This window comes from Oncorhynchus mykiss, chromosome 19, assembly GCF_013265735.2.
Source record: "Oncorhynchus mykiss isolate Arlee chromosome 19, USDA_OmykA_1.1, whole genome shotgun sequence".
NCBI classification, from domain to species: domain Eukaryota; kingdom Metazoa; phylum Chordata; class Actinopteri; order Salmoniformes; family Salmonidae; genus Oncorhynchus; species Oncorhynchus mykiss.
The window spans coordinates 40,220,059-40,240,484 of record NC_048583.1 but is presented as its reverse complement, the minus strand read 5'-3'; the positions used below and the strand labels follow the sequence as shown (position 1 = coordinate 40,240,484).

At 44.1% G+C, this 20,426-nt stretch overlaps 1 protein-coding gene and 1 long non-coding RNA gene across 3 annotated transcripts in view; both read left to right on the top strand.

Annotated features, from left to right (window-relative positions):
* The first annotated feature begins 4,753 nt into the window (after positions 1-4,753).
* LOC110497830 (serine/threonine-protein phosphatase 2A 56 kDa regulatory subunit epsilon isoform) overlaps positions 4,754-20,426 on the top strand; it is a 33,976-nt gene continuing 18,303 nt past the window's right edge. Inside the window, exons 1-2 of one of the 2 annotated variants that reach the window (XM_021574251.2) lie at positions 4,754-5,172; positions 11,306-11,469. In XM_021574251.2, the coding sequence (XP_021429926.1) occupies positions 11,313-11,469 (157 nt within the window). In that variant the 5' untranslated portion in view covers positions 4,754-5,172; positions 11,306-11,312. Of the gene's footprint in view, positions 5,173-11,305; positions 11,470-17,499; positions 17,639-20,426 lie in introns of those variants that run through there. The other variant, XM_036954799.1, reaches the window with a different exon arrangement.
* On the top strand, positions 11,485-14,520 carry LOC118941474. The gene is made up of 2 exons (XR_005037721.1): positions 11,485-13,627; positions 13,729-14,520. It is a non-coding gene; the product is annotated as an uncharacterized LOC118941474 (long non-coding RNA).

Below are 20,426 nucleotides of genomic sequence, written 5' to 3'. Positions count from 1 at the left end.
GGGCTGTTCGATGCTAATACAGAACGCCATAGGACGTTTTTGTGTTGATTAAGGGCAGTCAGGTCTGGGGAGAACCAAGGGCTATATCTGTTCCTGGTTCTAAATTTCTTGAATGGGGCATGCTTATTTAAGATGGTTAGGAAGGCATTTTTAAAAAATATCCAGGCATCCTCTACTGACGGGATGAGGTCAATATCCTTCCAGGATACCCCGGCCAGGTCGATTAGAAAGGCCTGCTCGCTGAAGTGTTTCAGGGAGCGTTTTACAGTGATGAGAGGAGGTCGTTTGACCGCTGACCCATTACGGATGCAGGCAATGAGGCAGTGATCGCTGAGATCTTGGTTGAAGACAGCAGAGGTGTATTTAGAGGGGAAGTTGGTTAGGATGATATCTATGAGGGTGCCCGTGTTTAAGGCTTTGGGGAGGTACCTGGTAGGTTCATTGATAATTTGTGTGAGATTGAGGGCATCAAGTTTAGATTGTAGGATGGCTGGGGTGTTAAGCATGTTCCAGTTTAGGTCGCCTAGCAGCACGAGCTCTGAAGATAGATGGGGGGCAATCAGTTCACATATGGTGTCCAGAGCACAGCTGGGGGCAGAGGGTGGTCTATAGCAGGCGGCAACGGTGAGAGACTTGTTTTTAGAAAGGTGGATTTTTAAAAGTAGAAGTTCAAATTGTTTGGGTACAGACCTGGATAGTAGGACAGAACTCTGCAGGCTATCTTTGCAGTAGATTGCAACACCGCCCCCTTTGGCAGTTCTATCTTGTCTGAAAATGTTGTAGTTTGGAATTAAAATGTCTGAATTTTTGGTGGTCTTCCTAAGCCAGGATTCAGACACAGCTAGAACATCCGGGTTGGCAGAGTGTGCTAAAGCAGTGAATAGAACAAACTTAGGGAGGAGGCTTCTAATGTTAACATGCATGAAACCAAGGCTATTACGGTTACAGAAGTCGTCAAAAGAGAGCGCCTGGGGAATAGGAGTGGAGCTAGGCACTGCTATGCCTTATCTTGGCCAGGTCGCAGTTGCAAATGAGAACTTGTTCTCAACTAGCCTACCTGGTTAAATAAAGGTGAAATAAAAAAATTAAAAAATAAAAAAGTCAGTCAGCTAATATCAGTTTATTTAACAACGATTAAATAATGCTGGATCTTGTCTATATTGATTATTTCACTACAACAAAAAAAAACATTTTGGGGCTGAACAGTTTCAAGATGACCAAAGCTGAAAGAAAAAAATGGTGCAACTTCTGGTCTAACAATATGCACTTTTTTAAATATTCCCATTAGAATACCATGAGTCATAATACCCATAAAACATAGCAGTCAAACAGGGAGTTTGTTCCAATCGTTTTTCTACCATTAACTTTAGAAACTCTTAAAATAAAGGTTGAGTGTCGTGTACACTTACTCTGGAGTGACGTTTTGATAACTGTGTAAATATCTCTAGGACAAGGTAACATATCAATATATTTGCCTGTATTTACCCGCAGAAAATGAAATGCTATATAGCTGCTAATGTGGCTATCATAAATAACTACAAAAAAACATTGTGTTCTGGACGAAACTGCCGAATCGAGGCAAAGGTAAGGATCTCTGGATTCATAAAAATGTATTTGTTTTATTAGGATCCCCATAAGCCAACACCAGTGGCGACAGCTAGTCTAACTGGGATCTCACACAACGAAAAATACATTACAGACAAAAGACTTTACAATTTACATACTGTACATTGAAAAACATTAACATGTAGTGTGTGTGGGTGTGTGTCCATCTATCAGTTACACAGACATGTCAGTACATACACACAAGAAGTAGGTCATTTGGGGGAGAGACGTTATGCCATAAGGTGTTGCTTTATTTGTTTTTTTAAACCAGGTTTTTCTGTTCACTTGCGCTATAAAAGATGGAAGGGAGTTCCACGCACTCATGGCTCTGTAAAATACTGTACGTTTCTGTGAATTTGTTCTGGACCTGGGGACTGTGAAAAGACCCTTGGAGGCCACTGTGTTCTTGGGGACTTTCAATGCTGCAGACATTTTTTGGTACCCATCCCCAGAGCTGTGCCTTGACACAATCCTGTTTCGGAGCTCTACGGACAATTCCTTCAACCTCATGGCTTGGTTTTTGCTCTGACATGCACTGTCAACTACGGGACCTTATATAGACAGGTCTGTGCCTTTCCAAATCATGTCCAATCAATTGCATTTACCACAGGGGGACTCCAATCAAGTTGTAAAAACATCTCAAGGATGATCAATGGAAACAGGGTGCACCTAATCTTAATTTCGAGTCTCATAACAAAAGGTCTGAATACTTATGTAAATAAGGTATTTCTGTTTTTTATTTTTAATACATTTGCACAAAAAGATTTAAACCTGTTTTTGCTTTGTCATTATGGGGTATTATTATGTGTAGATGAGGATTTAAAAAAAAAACATGTAATCAATTTTAGAATAAGGTAACAAATGTGGAAAAAGGGAAGTGGCCTGAAGACCTTCTGAATGCACTGTATATAGTTTAATGAAATACTATAGCTACTGCACATTGTCACTGTTGAAAATCAACCTTGATAACAAATGCTTGTATATTTTACATTTCACTAATATTTTCACTAATTGCCATTCTGTTTTTCAGGTATTATTCTTATCAGTACTATTTCTGCATTTATTATGTAACAGTTGATGTGGTGCATTTCCTGAAAAAATATAATTTAATCTCAGTGGATAAATAGAGCAAACTGTTATTGTAAATCCTCACCTTCTATCCGTAATGTGTGTGTGTGTGCTATTTAAATAATATAATTAATGGGAAACCGGAAGGAGTGTTTACGGACATATTCAATCTCTCCCTATCCCAGTCTGCTGTCCCCACTCGCTTCAGGATGTCCACAATTGTTCCTGTACTCAAGAAAGCAAAGGTAACTGAACTAAATGACTATCGCCCCGTAACACTCACATCTGTCATCATGAAGTGCTTTGAGAGGCTAGTTAAGGATCATCTCACCTCTACCTTAACTGACACTCTAGACCCACTTCAATTTGCATACCGCCCCAATAGATCCACAGATGATGCAATCGCCATCGCACTGCACACTGCGTGCTCAGCCCACTCCTGTACTCCCTGTTCACCAATGACTGCGTGGCCACGCACGCCTCCAACCCAATCATCAAGTTTACAGATGACACAACAGTAGTACTGGACTGAGTGCTTGTAGGCGTATTGTAAGGCAGGTCCTCACCAGACATCACCGGCAACAACGTCGCCTATGGGCACAAACCAACTGTCGCTGGACCAGACACAGCTGGCAAAAAATGCTCTTCACTGACGAGCCGCGGTTTTGTCTCACCAGGGGTGATGATCAGATTCACGTTTATTGTCGAAGGAATGAGCGTTACACCAAGGCCTGTACTCTAGAGCGGGATTGATTTGGAGGTGGAGGGTCTGTCATGGTCTGGGGCAGTGTGTCATAGCATCATCGGACTGAGCTTGTTGTCATTGCAGGTGTAACAGTATAACTAACATCCGTCCCCTCTCCCCGACCTGGGCTCGAACCAGAGACCCTCTGCACACATCAACAACTGACACCCACGAAGCATCGTTACCCATCGCTCCACAAAAGCCGTGGACCTTGCAGGGCAAGGGGAACCACTACTTCAAGGTCTCAGAGCGAGTGATGTCACTTATTGAAACGCTATTAGCGCGTACCACCGCTAACTAGCTAGCCATTTCCCATCGGTGACACAGGCAATCTCAACGCTGTGCATTACAGGGAAGACATCTTCCTCCCTCATGTGGTACCCTTCCTGCAGGCTCATCCTGACATGACATGACCCTCTAGCATGACAATGCCACCAGCCATACTGCTCGTTCTGTGCATAATTTTCTGCAAGACAGGAATGTCAGTGTTCTGCCATGGCCAGCGAAGAGCCCAGATCTCAATCCCATTGAGCATGTCTGGGACCTGTTGGATTGGAGGGTGAGGGCTAGGGCCATTCCCCCCAGAAATGTCCGGGAACGTGCAGGTGCCTTGGTGGAAGAGTGGGGTAACACCTCACAGCAAGAACTGTCAAATCTGGTGCAGTCCATGAGGAGGAGATGCACTGCAGTACTTAATGCAGCTGGTGGTTTCTTTTTTTGCTGAATTTACATAGACATGGAATCACTGGTCACTTTAATAATGGAACGTTAGTCACTTTAACATACTGCTTTACCCATTTCACATACTGCTTTCTATTCTACTGTGTTTTAGTCAATGCCACTCCGACATTGCTTGTCCTAATATTTACGTATTTCTTAATTCCATTATTTTACGTTTATATTTGTGTGTATTGTTGTGAATTGTTAGATACCACTGCACTGTTGGATCTATAAATGCAAGCATTTCGCTACACTCGCAATAACATCTGCTAAATATGTGTATGTGACCAATACAATTGTATTTGATTTGAGAGAAGTAGCTAGTGTTCGCCTGTTCAAAACCATCCTTCAGTGAGGATGATACGGTAAATCAGGGTTGGTTGGGCCTTGGACAGGTTTAACTTCATTCCATATGGGGAGGATTCGCGATTCCCATCTCGTTTTCTGCCCAATCTCTTTCCTAGTCCCATGCTCTTCAACCTACCTGTTTTTATTCATCTCTATGAGCGTCTCAACTCGCGCAATGATGGACGTTGTCGAACATCCAACCCCATCCATTACCTCTTTCAAACCGACCAATCACCATCGTCTTTAGATCCAAACCGAGCATCACGGTTAGTTGTATCTCTGTTTTGTGTGCCATGGACTCAGCCCAGTAATATTGACAATAGGGTGAAAAGAGATTACCCCAAATAAAACACTGTTTAAAGAAAATTTACCTAAAGTACAGAGGTGTGGTGTAAACAAGTGATTTCCTTCATAACTAGGGAATGTGATTGACTCAGCTTAATATTTTTATACATCCGTATTTTGTTATTAATGGGACTCGGAGGATTATTTCGTTAGAAGGTAAAAGGTGCTCGTGGGTTTGGCTGTCTAATAAAGGCCAAGATAGCCTTTTCTGGTGTTTTTTTCCGCTACTTGCGAGAGGCTACTTGTACGGGATTGGAAGCCTTTTAGTTTAATATCGTCTAATACAGGATAACTACTTGCCACCGTCTTCGTTTCGAACCACAGAGCCTCAGAGGATCAAGGTAATGTACGATACGACTCATTCTCGTTCGTCTGCAGCTATCTTGTTTCGGGTACGTGTGGTTCTAGTTAGCATTAGAAGCTAGCTAGTTTCCATATCGAGAGATGTGTGGGATTAATGTTCAGCTCGTTTTCACAATTTGATGTCAGTAGGACACATTAGAATACATATTTTTGTTATAAATTAAATCGTTTTAAAAATGCTAGATAGCTATACAACGTTATGTAACACACACAGTACTCATTCCTACAACGTTCATGTAACTCGCTAACATTAGTTAGCTACCTAGCTATGACTGGCTGACGAATTTAGCTAGCTAGAACGACCCAACATCACAGCTGGCTAACCGTTAGCTAACTTTCTGTCGTTACTAGCCATTAAATAACGATAATCTTATATTTTGCTCATATTACTACCAATATTACCAGTATTACATTATATTGTGTTAAGACGAAAACAGTATATTGTAAGTACACCTAGCTAACGACAAACACTGAAGAAGACGCTTGTTTTTGGTGGAAATGTCGGATGGCTAGGTTGCTAACTAGCTAACGTTAGCACCAATTACTGTGATCTTGACTTCGCTAGCTACTATACGTGTTTGTTCAAGATAAGTAGAGAGTTGATGCTGAGCCTATGCTATCCACTAGTTATTATTATAGCAATACAACCGTCAACACTTGCATTGCGTTACGTTACATTGGTGTTGACGGAATGTCTCAACAAAGGTCGTTAGCTAGGTATATTTGAGATGGATATGGATTAGCATATGTTTTCACGCTCTCACTAGAGATAGAGAATTTACACTCGGTTTCCAGCTGACAGGCGAATGCAGTCATTATGTTGTGGTCAGGGTGTGCTTCATCGAATTTGTTATCAAACCATGTTCCACCAAAGAAAGCATGGGGCAATTGGCAGATCCATGTGAACAAATAAATGTTCTTAACTAGATTAGTTTTTAATATGTATTTGTTTTATAGCTAGTTCGTTTAATTTTACCCCTGCGTATTTAAATATTTATCGGTGCATTTGAATCAACAATCGTGTTTAACCCAGGATTGGTTTTTAATATATATTTGTTTTATAGCTAGTTCGTTTAATTTTTGCATTTGAATCAACAATCGTGGTTAACCCGGTTTTAATAGAAGTTTGTAGGCTAACTAACCAAGGGTTTCCTAGATGTGCATAATGTTAACATTAATCCATTTGTTCTTGTGGAGGCTTGCCCAGAAGGTCAGGTTCAGAGGAAATGTAATCATCATACATACATTGTCCCTGTTTTGGTTGAGGAATACTGTCACATTTCTGAGCCTTGCCGTTTGGAATGAAGATTTTGACAACCAGTCTGTACTATTAGAGTCCTTGGACAGATGTTCTCCAGTGGCATATTTGGTGTCGTCTTTATTTTGTTTATGAAAGCATACAGATAAGAGTGGCTTGATGGAGATTTCATTTGAAGGGTGTTTTTTTTTGTTATTTCTGCAAACCATGTTTGCTTAAACCCAGTGAATCATGTTGACCAATTTATTCACACTGTAGGTGTACATGATTGTGATTTAAGCATCCACAGGTGTGTGCCAGTGTTTGTGTCTCGTGTGTGTTTGAGTGAGCGTGCGTGTGTACACACAATTTTCATGTGTCCCACCGGGTCATTCTGAAGGGTTTTGAATGTCACATTGAGGAAGGTAAACATCATGTCCCAGCCAAGATAACTTAGCATCCAAAGTCCCCTGTATTTATGATGGGAGTAAGTGCCAATGCCATGTGCCTGACTGTAATATAGCCCAAGTCTTAGTCACTGTTCCCCCACCTTATCAGCCTTCTCTGGGTGCCTGTCAGTTTGGGCTTGGTGCATTATGGGATTGCCTTGTTTTATGATGTGCCTGAGCTCTGTGCAATCATTATAGACTATCAGGAACTGACCGGGTCATAATGTTATGTCATCTGTCAGTTCTCATGATTCAGTATACATTTGTTACTTGGAAAAGTCCGGACTACTGTCTAACGCCTATCCTCAGTTTAAATGCAGAATTAGGATTAAACTATTGTGATTATGATACCACTTCCCTTTCCCAGAAACTTTCTAGATTTTAGTTTTATTTAGCCATAGTAAGCAGGTCCTATTTTCAGGTCCTTTGTGCACCGGTTTACATGTACACTTAACAAAAATGTAAACGTATCATGCAACAATTTCAAAGATTTTACTGAGTTACAGTTCATATAAGGAAATAAGTCAATTGAAATAAACTCATTAGGCCATAATCTATGGATTGCACATGACTGGGCATAGGCCCACTGGGGAGCCAGGCCCAGCCAATGAGAATGAGTTTTTCCCCCATAAAAGGGCTTTATTACAGACAGAAATACTCCTCAGTTTCATCAGCTGTCCGGGTGGCTGGTCTCATACGATTCCGCAGGTGAAGCAGCCGGATGTGGAGTTCCTAGGCTTGGTATGGTTACACACGGTCTGCGGGTGTGAGGCCGGTTTGACATACTGCCAAATTCTCTAAAATGACATTGGAGGTGGCTTATGGTAGAGAAATTAACATTAAATTCTCTGGCAACAGCTCTGGTGAACATTCCTGCAGTCAGCATGCCAATTGCACGCTCCCTCAAAGCGTGAGACATTGTGGCATTGTTGTGACAAAACTGCACACTTTAGAGTGGCCTTTTATTGTGATCGTGCTGTTTAACCAGGTTCTTGATATGCCATGCTTGTCAGGTGGATCGATTTTCTTAGAAAAGGAGAAATGCTCACTAACGGATGTAATCAAATTTGTGCACCACATTTGAGAGAAATAAGCTTTTCTTTTTGTGCTTCTGGAAAATGTCTGGGATATTTTATTTCAGCTCATGAATCATGAGACCATGTTGTGTTTATATTTCCGTTCAATATATATCCACCTATCACACTGACACTTTTGCACACACACTTGAACACACACTCACATACATGCACCACCCACCACTTATGTTGCTACCATACTGTTTATTTTTTTATCCTGCAACCAATCACTTTCTCCCAATCCCTGCCTACATGTACATATCTACCTCAACTACTCCAGTATCAGATTCCCTGTACATTGTAAATGTGGTACTGCCACTGACCCTATATATTGCTTACATTCCCCATTTTTTTCTTCTGCTTATGTGTTATTTCTTGTGTTTTTGTTATACTATTTTGTTTTTGAATAATGCACTGTTGAGAAGGGCTTGCACTGTACTTGTGCATGTGACAAATAAAACCTGAAGCTATGCTGGGGAGGAGTTTAATAGGGATTTTGCAGTATGGCACATTGCTTGATCCCCTCATCAATTCTGTCCATCCTTTCGCTCCTTGGGTTTCTTTTCTGTGTTTGTGATTTGTTCTTCTCCAGCTCCCTGGCTGGCAATAAGAGGAGCTTTCTTGGGCCTGCTGATATTTGTTAACTTCCTGTAGTGTTGCTCTCTTCTTCCCCATTCTCCCTGCTCCCTCTGTTGCTCTCTCTCCCTCTGTTGCTCTCTGTGTGTTCTCCCTCTGTCTTTAATCCCCCCCAGCCTGTGTGGATGTCATCTGGTCACTTATGTAAGGAGCATGGGGGGGGGGGGGGGGGGGGGGGTGGCTTTGTGCTGTGAAGCAGCACCGGCACCCATGCCTCAACCATTAGGGCTTGTTGTTTGGTCAGTGAGTGAGCACTAAGGACTGATGGTGATATGTGTGGACTCTATTGCCACTGTGCACAGGTGATTGTAATGTGGAATAGCATGCACCGCTGTGTGCTTGGGTTTACATCGGCTGTAGCCCAAGTCTCCACTGCATGGTGGCAGGTGGTGTTTGCATGGCTTTTTGTAGGCTTTTGTGGCATGTTCTCTGGCTCCAGGGACTCACTTTGTATAATATTTGAATAGGCCTGTCCAGTTTTCAGTGGCAAACTATCACAATATTTTTCTGCGGAAAAGGACTTGTTTGCTTTCTAGATTTTGTTTTTCTGTGGTAACAGACCTGCGTGGCTATGCAGGTAAGCAGTAGGAACGAGAGTTACGACCATCTGATTAACTATTTCACCCTTGGGTCGGTAAACAGGCTAATAAAGCCATAGCTAACAATGCCACCCATATTCTCAGGGCATGCTACATGACATGATTGTGTGTCTAGTTTCAGGGCTGAGTGTCTTTAGTTTGCTTGCTATTCTCTGTCCCTTGACCGGTAATGTGTTAGACGTTGGATGAATTTGACCCGATGGATGGATTCTTGTTAACCCTGCTGCACCCCGTCTCTGTCAATGCTGTCCCTTACTCCGCTACGCTGTGGGTTTCTTCTTATTACACACACAGTCTGAGACCCGTAGTAATCCAATTATGAATTGCCTAAATTGGTGGATTAAAGGCGGCGCATATGCGCCATTTTGGTTTAGGCTGTATCACAATCGGCCGTGATTGGGAGTCTCATAGGCGGGCGCACAGTTTGGCCCAGCGTCGTCCGGGGTTGGCTGGTGTAGTCCGTCATTGTAAATCAAAATTTGTTCTTAACTGACTTGCCTAGTTAAATAAAGGTTAAATAATAAAACAAATTGTTGTAGTGCAGTAAAGGCTGTTGGTTGTGGTTGTGTACAGTGTCTTTCTGGCTTCCCCTCCTGGTGCTCCTAATCAATGGCTATGAGGCATAATCAGCAGCACACACAACACTGGACATTTCCTTAGCTTCCTCTCAGCACAAGAGTGTCTGCACTCAAATGACAGCTTTCAACCTCACTAGCAGCATTGTTGCTGGTGGTGCTGTTGTGTGTGCATGTAGGTACGGCGTGGACATTCACTATATATACAAAAGTATGTGGACAACCCTTTTAAATGAGTGGATTTGGCTATTTCAGCCACACCTGTTGCTGACAGGTGTATACAATCAAGCACACAGCCATGCAATCTCCATAGACAAACATTGGCAGTAGAATGGCCCTCCTGAAGAGCTCAGTGACTTTCAACGTGGCACCGTCATAGGATGCCACCTTTCCAACAAGTCAGTTTGTCAAATTCCTGCCCTGCTAGAGATGACCCGGTCAACTGGAAGTGATGTTATTGTGAAGTGGAAACGTCTAGGAGCAACAGCGGCTCAGCTGTGAAGTGGTAGGCCACACAAGCTCACAGAACAGGACTGCTGAGTGCTGAAGCACGTAGTGTGTATAAATCGTCTGTCCTCAGTTGCCTTAATTTTGCTGTCCCCCAGGAAAAGTCAGCAGCTAATGGGGATCCATAATAAATACAAAAACAAACACTCACTACCGAGTTCCAAACTGCCTCTGGATGCAACGTCAGCACAATAACTGTTTGTCGGGAGCTTCATAAAATGGGTTTCCATGGCCAAGCAGCCGCACACAAGCCTAAGATCACCATGCGCAATACCAAGCGTCAGCTGGAGTCGTGTAAAGTTTGCCACCATTGGACTCTGGAGCAGTGGAAATGCATTCTCTGGAGTGATGAATCACGCTTCACCATCTGGCAGTCTTACATATTAATCTGGGTTTGGTGGATGCCAGGAGAACATGACCTGCTCCAATGCAAAGTGCCAACTGTAAAGTTAGGTGGAGGAGGAATAATGGTCTGGGCTGTTTTTCATGGTTCAGGCTAGGCCCCTTAGTTCCAGTGAAGGGAAATCTTTACGCTATAGCATACAATGACATTCTAGACAATTCTGTGCTTTCCTGTTTCAGCATGACACTGCTCCCGTGCACAAAGCGAGATCCATACAGAAATGGTTTGTTGAAATCTGTGTGGAAGAACTTGACTGGCCTGCACGGAGCCCTGACCTCAACCCCAAACACCTTTGGGGTGAATTGAAAGGCCGACTGCGAGCCAGGCATAATCGCCCAACATCAGTGCCCGTCTTCACTAATGCTCTTGTGGCTGAATGGAAGCAAGTCCCCGCAGCAATGTTCCAACATCTAGTGGAAAGCCTTCCCAGAAGATTGGATGCTGTTACAGCAGTAAAGGGGGGGACCAACTCCATATTAATGCCCATGATTTTGGAATGAGATGTTTGACAAGCAGGTGTCCACATACTTTTGGTCATGTAGTGTATTTGCACATGAACACTGTCTTGTTTTTTATGTGTTGCTATATGTTAAGCAGAGACTTACAACTTGTTATCTCCCCTCCTACAGCAGGGCTATGTCCTCGGCAGCCACCACACCTCCATCTGTGGACAAAGTGGACGGATTTTCACGGAAGTCTGTCAGGAAGGCCAAGCAAAAGCGGTCGCAGAGTTCGTCCCAATTCCGGTCTCAGGGCAAACCCATCGAGCTCACGCCCCTGCCTCTGCTCAAGGGTAAGTGTTTCATTTCGAATACCTCATATCTTCCCACATAGTCTCTTTCCATAACCCTCCAACTAACCTTCATGCTAACTTGTGAGTGGTGTGATGTGGGAGTGTGTTTAGTAGTGAATGCTGATACCAGCATGGTCAGAAGAGAGCAGAGAGATGTCATCGATTCTTGTTCATCCCTTCTCTCTGCAACTCTTTTCATGAGCCAATGTGAGCGAGTGTATGTTTATCACAGTCCCTGTGTCAGGGATGCAAACTCGTCAATTTGAGCTCAAAATAGGTAATCCACGTGAATCGTGTAGATCCATAAAAATAACTTTTGTGGTGGCTGAACTACAAAAGAGAGGCGCGAACTGATCTTCTCCCTGTGTGATCACCACCAGAGATACTGGATATAGTGATGGGATGCTTGTTGTCTCCGCCCTTAACAATGAGATTCGTTGTCCACAGAGCGTAACGGCGGGCTGTCAAGCTCCCGCCTGTTCCGCTCTTTTTAGGGAGGGATAATTCACGGGCTGCTGCGTTGTCACAATGGGAACTCTTTCTAGAGCACCCGGTTAAATTGTGCATAACAGTAGGGTGTTAGGTGACGTGACAAACAATGAACGCTATACGATAATAAAAAATAAAAAACACAGGCTAATCAATAATGTGATCATCAAAATACATAGTAAATCATTTCAAAACACAAACATATTTTCAGTCTAAATGGTTAATGTAGTGAGAAATATGTGATTATCGTAAAAGTTTGTGAGTGCATCAGTTACGATCATCCTGAATTAAAATATGGAATAATTTTTGCCATATTAAATTATTTTATATATGCTATTTTCCTTGATGTGTGTTACTACATTACACAAGCTCATGTTTTGAACACATCAAATTTGGGGAATTACTCATCCCTTTTACATCAGACTGGTGGTGATTTAAAACAACTCAATCTATTTGTGGGCGGCAGGGTAGCCTAGTGGAGCGTTGGACTAGTAACCGAAAGGCTGCAAGTTCAAATCCCCGAGCTGACATTCTGCCCCTGAACAGCCAGGCCGTCATTGAAAATAAGAATTTGTTTTTAAACTGACTTGCCTAGTTAAATAAAGGTTTATAAAAAATACAATTTAAAAATGTTGTGTGTGCTTGTATGATTGTGTGTGAGAGGAGCCAATGTGAGCGAGTGTATGGTACACTGTATGCTACTGACCTTATATTGACCTTAATCCCCAAAAACCCAAATAACTGCCAGGTGTGTGTTTGAAGAGGGTGGTGGGGTGTCTGTGTTTACTTTTGTATCTATGCCACTGGCTTTCATGTCTGTATTTTATTTTGTGGTGCGCAATGTGCCCCACTAAACTAATGCACTGCCAGGGATAGCTGTCACTTTGGTGTGTGGGAAGAAGGAGATGACACACTGCAGCAGTGCTAGTATGGAGGTAGATAGTATGGAGTGTAGGGGAAGTCAGGATTTTGCTAGTGCGTTTTGATCTGTCTATTGAAAGGCCATGTAAGGTTAGTGTTGACTAATGGCATAATGCTGGTGAGCCGGGCACAATCAGGTGATTGTCCCATGGTCCTGAGTTTACATATCAGCAAAGGTACTGTATCATGTTGTTTTTGAGAAACTTGGTGGATCACAGGTTGACAGGCTACCAGGTCCAACGCTCTGTAAGTGGGCTTACGTGGTTTTGTAGGCACATGTTTCATTGCAACGTGGTGAAGATCTGGTTGGAGAGCTGCACTACTCTCTGCTTCCCATGTTGAAGGAGTACGTTATGGTTTCCCAGGTGCGTATCTTCACATTTTAAGTGAATTCTAAATTCTTATTGGATAAGAAAAATGATATACTATGCCTACTCTCTGGGTCTCATCAGTTGGATGGACATATAAGCAGAGTATTTGCCCTTAACTGCAAACCATCTCTCTGTGTGGTCATAAAATAGTACAATTTTCCTTTAACATGCCATAATGAATTCACAGGGCAGCCAAACCATTGTCCACAAGCAGCTTGAAGTGATCACCACTTTCATGGCATGCTTTCTCAAGGCTGAGCATCACCACACCCAAGAAGCTCATGGAGATGGACTTCATTGACAAGATGCTGCCTTCCAGAGAATTGTATGATGGATCAGTGTCTGAGAAACCTAAGGCAGAACATCCAGGACACCCTGTTAGTAAATGTATAATAATAATGAGAAATTAAACTTAAAACACTTTTTTTTGCTGGGTAAGATGTTTTCATTTACAATCTATTTTGTCAATGTTTTCCAGATTGTGCAAAAGTTTCTTAGCGTGGTGAAGACTGCATACATGACAACTGCAGCCTACATGCAGAAGAAAATGCCACTGGACAGCATGACTCTGCAATTGCTCTCTGCACACGACCCAGTGGTGAGAGGCCATTCACAGACTGGCATCCTGTTGAAGCGGCTTGCTAGGATGATGGACCACTCAGTTCCACCCGAATTTCAGCTTCCACTGGAAGTCGTGAAGTTTAATGTGGATTCTACCCTTCCCCCTTACAAGGATGAGGACAACATGGTCAAGTGGTGGGGCCTGAACCAGATTTTACTAGTGTCTCCCTCAATCTTCCATGGTCCTATTGTGAAGTCTTCGTTTATTGTGATGGGAGACATCACAGCTCAAAAGAGCATGAACATGGCTACCTTCAATGCAATTCAGACCACCAATTATATCCACAGGTCCAGGAGTCTGATTGCCTTACAGATGTTCCAGAGACATGATGTCAAGTGGAGCAAGGGATTCTAAGAACATCCGCACTGCAGGAAGGAAGGATAAAGCTCAGAGACAGGAGAACCTGATGAAGAGGGAGGGGTATGGTTGCCAGCCAACATCCAGTGCCCAGCAGACCAGGAAGACTGCAGTGGAGTAGGAGAAGCAGGCCAGACTGAGGACACAGCTAAACAAAGAAAAATATCAAAATCATTTTTAGTCGAAGCTAAAAAAGAAGGAAGCTAAAATGTGGTCTGTAGGTGGGTGTAGGCTAGATGTGAGTGATAACCTGTTACTGTTTATTTTGAGCTTCAAAATAAAATAATTGTCTTAAAATGAGTTGTGTGTGTGAGTTATACTGACAGGTCAAATTCTACTAAGAGGAGACTGAGTTGTGCTTACTGTTGGCTAAGAATTAATTTAGCAGATGGGTCTAGTCCTTGACCTTCACCTTGCAGTGCTTCATTAAACCCACTGGAAAATGTATGTCCCCAAGAAAATAATCAAATCCTCACTCTGTCTGGGGAGACTGAGATTTATCATGACATGATAACCCATAAACCAAGACCAAAGAACCCAACCCCCTTTTCTACCCCAGGACACTATTTTCTCTGTCTATTGTGGTTTGAAAGGTTAGGAGTATTGACAGTATTCCACTATGTATTATGCACTTGATACTCTCTGAGAATATGCAAATTATATGCAAAAAAAAATTGCCTTTTTGGACCGTCACCAGTTTGCACCTCTGCTCTATACTCGTGTAGCGTACACGCCAGTGTGTGTGCATTCTGCTGGTGGTACGTGAACTGCATGCCCAGACAGGGAGGCAGCCTGCTGCTGATTCACAGGTGGGGTCAGTCCTCTCCTGCCTGCCTGGCTCTATACAGAGAGGTTGAGACTAGAGTGACGGACGGAATGCAGCCTGACAGGAACCACAGCCTCAGCCAGGGTGTGTCCCTCCCTCCTGGAGGTCTGTCTGCCACGCGAGTGACCTATTGGGCGTGGGTGGCATCACTTCACTGTCCTCTCTCTTCTCCACTCAGGGCCGCTCTTTAGTTTGTTTGCCTGGCCGTGAGTGAGTCACACTTTGACCATTACCAGCCAGTGCCGCTGCAGAGCAGAACACAGCAGAGCTCTGGGCGAGTAGGGTGCAGTAGTTGCTCTGCATTCAGGCCCATGTGAGGATGATGTGGTCGGGCAGCACTACTGTGCACTGTATACCATCCGTGTTCTTATATAAACACCTGCATAATAAAAGGTGCAAATCTGATCTGACATACTATGATTTTCTCATCATATTGGACTCCATTTTAAATGGTTGAACCTTAGTATTGTTGTCTTTGTAAGTGCCTTTTTAAAATGTGATTCCATTTTCATGATAACTTGTTACCTGTAATCTCCTCTTTAATTCAGGGGATGAGTACTAGAGCTCTGCTCCCCTCCCTGAGCCCGACGGACCCCGACATCATGCTAGGGCCAGGCAGGGCCTGTTTTCTTTCATCTATAACAACAGTACGGGCAGGGCACGGACGGGTACACTAACATTTTGAAGCTCAGCCATTAGCGTGTGATGTGCTGCGCAGTACAGTCATATCTGTTTAAGATCATAACATGGTGTCAGAAGTGATTCAACCTCACGACCAGAGAGATTATTTCACAAAAAAATAATGTTCCTTGAGTTTTGTCAGAGTCTAGCGTGACGAAAAGTAGCTAACAGCTAACTGCTCTCTCATGTCTCTTCATTGAGCAGAGCAGCCCAAGCGGAGCCGTTGCTATGGATACTCAGAACCGCCATGAGCAGAGCACAGGGAGCGAGTGACCGAGGAGCAACAGCAAATAGATTTACTAACAGAGGAAGTTATTTCTGGTTTCGAGCAGGGCGTGGCCTTAAATTTGGCAGAAGCAATCAGGCCTGAACATCGTGGACATGGGTAGGTGTTCGGGCTTAAATTCATGCCCGTTCATTGCTCTAACGAGCACATCACCACAGTGAAACGCAGAACCTTAATACATTGAAATGGTATCTACCATCCTGTGACGTGATCACAGATCTGACATGACTGGATTGATGAAAGCTTTGTGAAACCCTCTGATTTCACCTCTCAATTTGTGTTGGATCTTTGCACACTTGGGAATACTTACAAGGATTAGAGGAAGGATGCATTTTCAAACGATTGTAGTCGGGTCTGGGACCATGTAGACAACAGGAGGAAGTAGCTGTTGGCTGACTGAGGAGGTGTGTGTAGTTGCCTGGTGTTAGGTGAGCTGCACTTATTCTATCCAACCATGTGGTGGCGACTGGCGATGCCTCAACCCTCCGTGCGGCACCAACACACGCCCTCATCTATCATCAACTGACTGACCTTTGACCTCTAAGGAGGAGCACTCTATGTACACAGTCAGTGAGAGTGAAGAGACTGAGGGTGGCCTTTCAGACTTCACCCGCTAGTCACAGCCAGGGAAATATGGTTTTCCTGTAACTAGATCTGAGCCTCCTATGTTGATTCAGTTTGTTTAAATTCTTTTGCTATTTCTTGAAGGTGGAAAGGGGACAGATTTTCACCCCATGTCAACAAAGACAGTAGAAATAAGCATTCATAGTTTGCTAGGCTGCAGAGCCCATGGTCCCAACAAGGGATACTTTTTATTCCTAAATGTTGTTTCGGGTAGTTGTTCCAGGCCTGCGTGGATGTCTCCCTCAGTGTGCAAGTCAAGAGTTGTTGTGGTAGCTCTTTAAGAGCCTTCACAGGAAGTTAGAGGGATGGTGAGAGTGACCGAGAGAATGAGGGAGTGGTGATGAGTCTGGCATGGAGCCTGAAGAAAGAATTAGTGTCCTAATGCTTCATGGCAGAGGGAGGGAGGAAGAGGAGGACGAAGAGGATTTTCCAATGCTTGGCCAGGTCATGGCAAACCCTTTCCCCTCCTTCCACATCTACTAGGTGGAGTGGAGATTCCCTCTGTTTACCAGAATCTTCGAGGTGGAGTGATGCCCACGTTAAGGATGTGCGCTGGCGAGATGCCTGTTTTTTAAGACCACCTCTCTGTGTAGTACGGAAGACAGATCGCTCTCTCTGACCTCGTGAGCCGAATTTAAAAAAACAAGGGGAGTAGAAATAGAATGAAGACGGTGAAAGGGGAGTTAGGGGAACAGCACTGGCCGTAGAGCTTCCACCAGCCCCTCTGTCTGGTGGTTCCTGGTCTCTGTTTGGTCAGTGCGGCCCCCCAACGCTCCCTCTCCCCCCTACGCCCTCCCCTCAGGGGTAACCTGATCCACCAGTTGTCTCGTTATAGATTTCCAGTCCCACTCGCTCCAAACAAGCTGCATAGGGGGGAGTGTGTGCCCACTACAACAAACTACTATTTTTCACACCATCAGTATTTGAATAATTTTGCCCCAACAGATAATATTTTGGGCTGGTGGACTCTACAGAGGAACGGAAACCTGAGAGTGAGTGTCCGTGATTCTGCTGGGGGTGGAGGAGTGTTCTAGTTAACCTACTAAGGGCCCTCTTGAAGGCTTGGCAAGCTGTGTTGGTATGTCTGTCTGTGGGGCTGAGTGGAGAGTATATAAATGGAGTGGTAATGGCAGGGGGACATGGAAAGAGGGTATGACTGAGCTTTTGAAGTCAGATGTAGGATAAGGGTGGAGCGGCCTGTGCAGCAATCATCTCTAAGGAGTGCTGCTGTGTAGTACTGTGGATGAGCAATGCAGTAGCTTCGCCATACAGCAGCCTTCGTTCTGTTGGCTTTCTGTCTGCCAGAGGATGTGGTAGCCAGGCAGGTCTTACAGCAGGTAGCATATTGACTGTGTTGTCATGGTCAGTGCCACTGATTGCAGGGGTTTTCAGAGTTATGCTTGTTAAGGGCGTGGTGGCTATGGCTGGTGGAATGCTTGCTATGTGATTCACCTGCGCACGCTGCTGCTGGCCCTCTCACCTGACCTTGTGTGTGAAGAGTGCCTTTGTGTTGACAGCCCCAGATTACCCACACTGCCTTTGAAAGGAGGCACACAGAGAGAGAGACTGTTCTCTGCTACCAAGAGGTGACCGTAGCTGTACAATGCCTAGGAGGCTTTCGATGTTCAAAGTTAAAATGACTTGTATGAACTCCGTCGGCCTTGTTACTATAGTGGAGAGCAAAGTTAGCACCGTGTGATTACATCCGTCAATGATTGACAGTACATGGCAGTGTAGTTCATAATGAGGCTTCTTGAAGCTGCCATATGAGAACACATAGAGAACAGAAAATAATGTCTCAACTTATTTCATGGTGTCATTCCATTGTATAGCATACTGGTTGACTAAATTAACAAGTAGTAGGAACTTGTTTTTAAAGGAATTAAGTATTTTCATTATAGAATCGTCTGAATGATGAGATGGATACAAAGATGGGCACACAAACAGGAAGGGCTCAGGTGGGAATTGAATCCCTATGGTCCAGAGTTGGTTGCGTTTCTGCCAGACCATACTCCGACCAACCATTACCTGGTTTGTTGTCTAATCTTCAGCTCAGAGACGATGCAAACGGTGTGTGTGTGGTTCTCCATCTCTGACACAGTGTTGATGTGATGGTCTGCCTCCCTGTGTATACATACAGTACATATCATACATATTGACCTTCAGTCTCTGACAGTGTTGGCCCGGTCACCTGCTGAGCCCATCTGTTGGAACCGCTCACTCTCTCCTGCAACCGTAACCCAAGCCCGCCAGAGTGTATAGTGTGGCCGGGATTTTCCCCTTAGACAAGCAAGCAGGCAGACTTTCTGTGTGTGTGTGTGTGTCGGCTGCTCTGAGGGACGTAATTGTTACTCTATACCTACACTCACTTCCTGGATTTGTGTTTCCATCTAAAAACGGTGACCACTAAGAATAGCCTTCTACGTTCTGAGTAAACTCCCATGGATGATGGGTTTTTATTAAGTCCTGAAGCAAAGTACTTGAGTCTTAAGACCTGGCAAAGTGTCCATTTGCGTTACTTCCATGTGAATTTCAACTCATAGTGTCCGTTAGCTTTAGCATCACATGACTAACACTGCTGGTCGTTCATTTACAGGGATGGCCTCCCAGTTACAGTACTACGGAGTACTTTGTACTGTACTACCGTGTGCTCTGTACGGTTACAGTACTACCGTGTGCTCTGTACGGTTACAGTACTACCGTGTGCTCTGTACGGTTACAGTACTACCGTGTGCTCTGTACGGTACTTACAAATGTTGCTACTGCCGTTGCTATTGGATTTTCTCTGCCTGCAGGTGTCGTTGTTTAACCCATATTTTTCAGTCAGGTGAAAAAGGTGACTGTTGGGCAGGACAAGGGGACTGCGACACATTGGGCTGAGGTGGGTGTGTCAATCATGACTGATGTCATATGATGTCATGCGGTAGAGCAGCATTGCACAGCAAGTCCAAGTCTCCACATAGGGCTCAGAGACACCAGTAGCGTTTGCTGGCCGAGAGTACTTGGCACATCTGGATGTCATTTGTGAACCGAGTGCGCACCGATTTTACATTTAGAATCGTGGGAAATGTCGGCAGTCAGACGTCTTCCTCGGGTGGTCCTTAAAATACAGCGTGCTGAACGATCGGCAGACGACCGCTGGATCCACATTGGGTGAAATGTGTGCGAGCTTTTAGAGTACGTGATGTTCCTGAGGCTCCAGTCTCTCATCAGTAGATGTCCTATGAGAGGACCCTGGTTATGTGGATATGACGAGAGGCTTGCTTGCACCCTGCTCAACAGCTTTAAGTGATTATGAAATTTACTTTGAACATTTCCTGTGGTGAGCCATTAAACTACTCTCTCTCTCTCTCTCTGAGAAGCTCAGCTTTCTCCACATTAATTAAGCAGCAGTCTTTATTTAGTCTGCCAGGGGAGCTATGATGATGCTCCCCTCCCTGTGCTGAGGCTTGTCAGAGTGTGCTAGACTGAACTATTCTGTGCAGAGTGCTGACCTAGTCTTGGGCTGGGAAGGGTGATGTGGTTTGCTGTGCTCAGTTCTGCTGGTATGGGCTTAGCATCTGAATTTTAGATGTCATTATTTTAGATTTTAAGGTAACTGTTAGTGAATCAGGCTAGATTACATGGTGCTGAATGCTGATCTTTCCTATGTTGCTTATTTGGGACAATTGGGATTGAGACCTGCTGAATGCTTCTTCAATGGTGTGAGTCTGGACCCAGCAGCCCAGGGTTGTGCTAGGGTAGTCTGACAGGGATGGGTTGGACTCTCACCTATTTTCT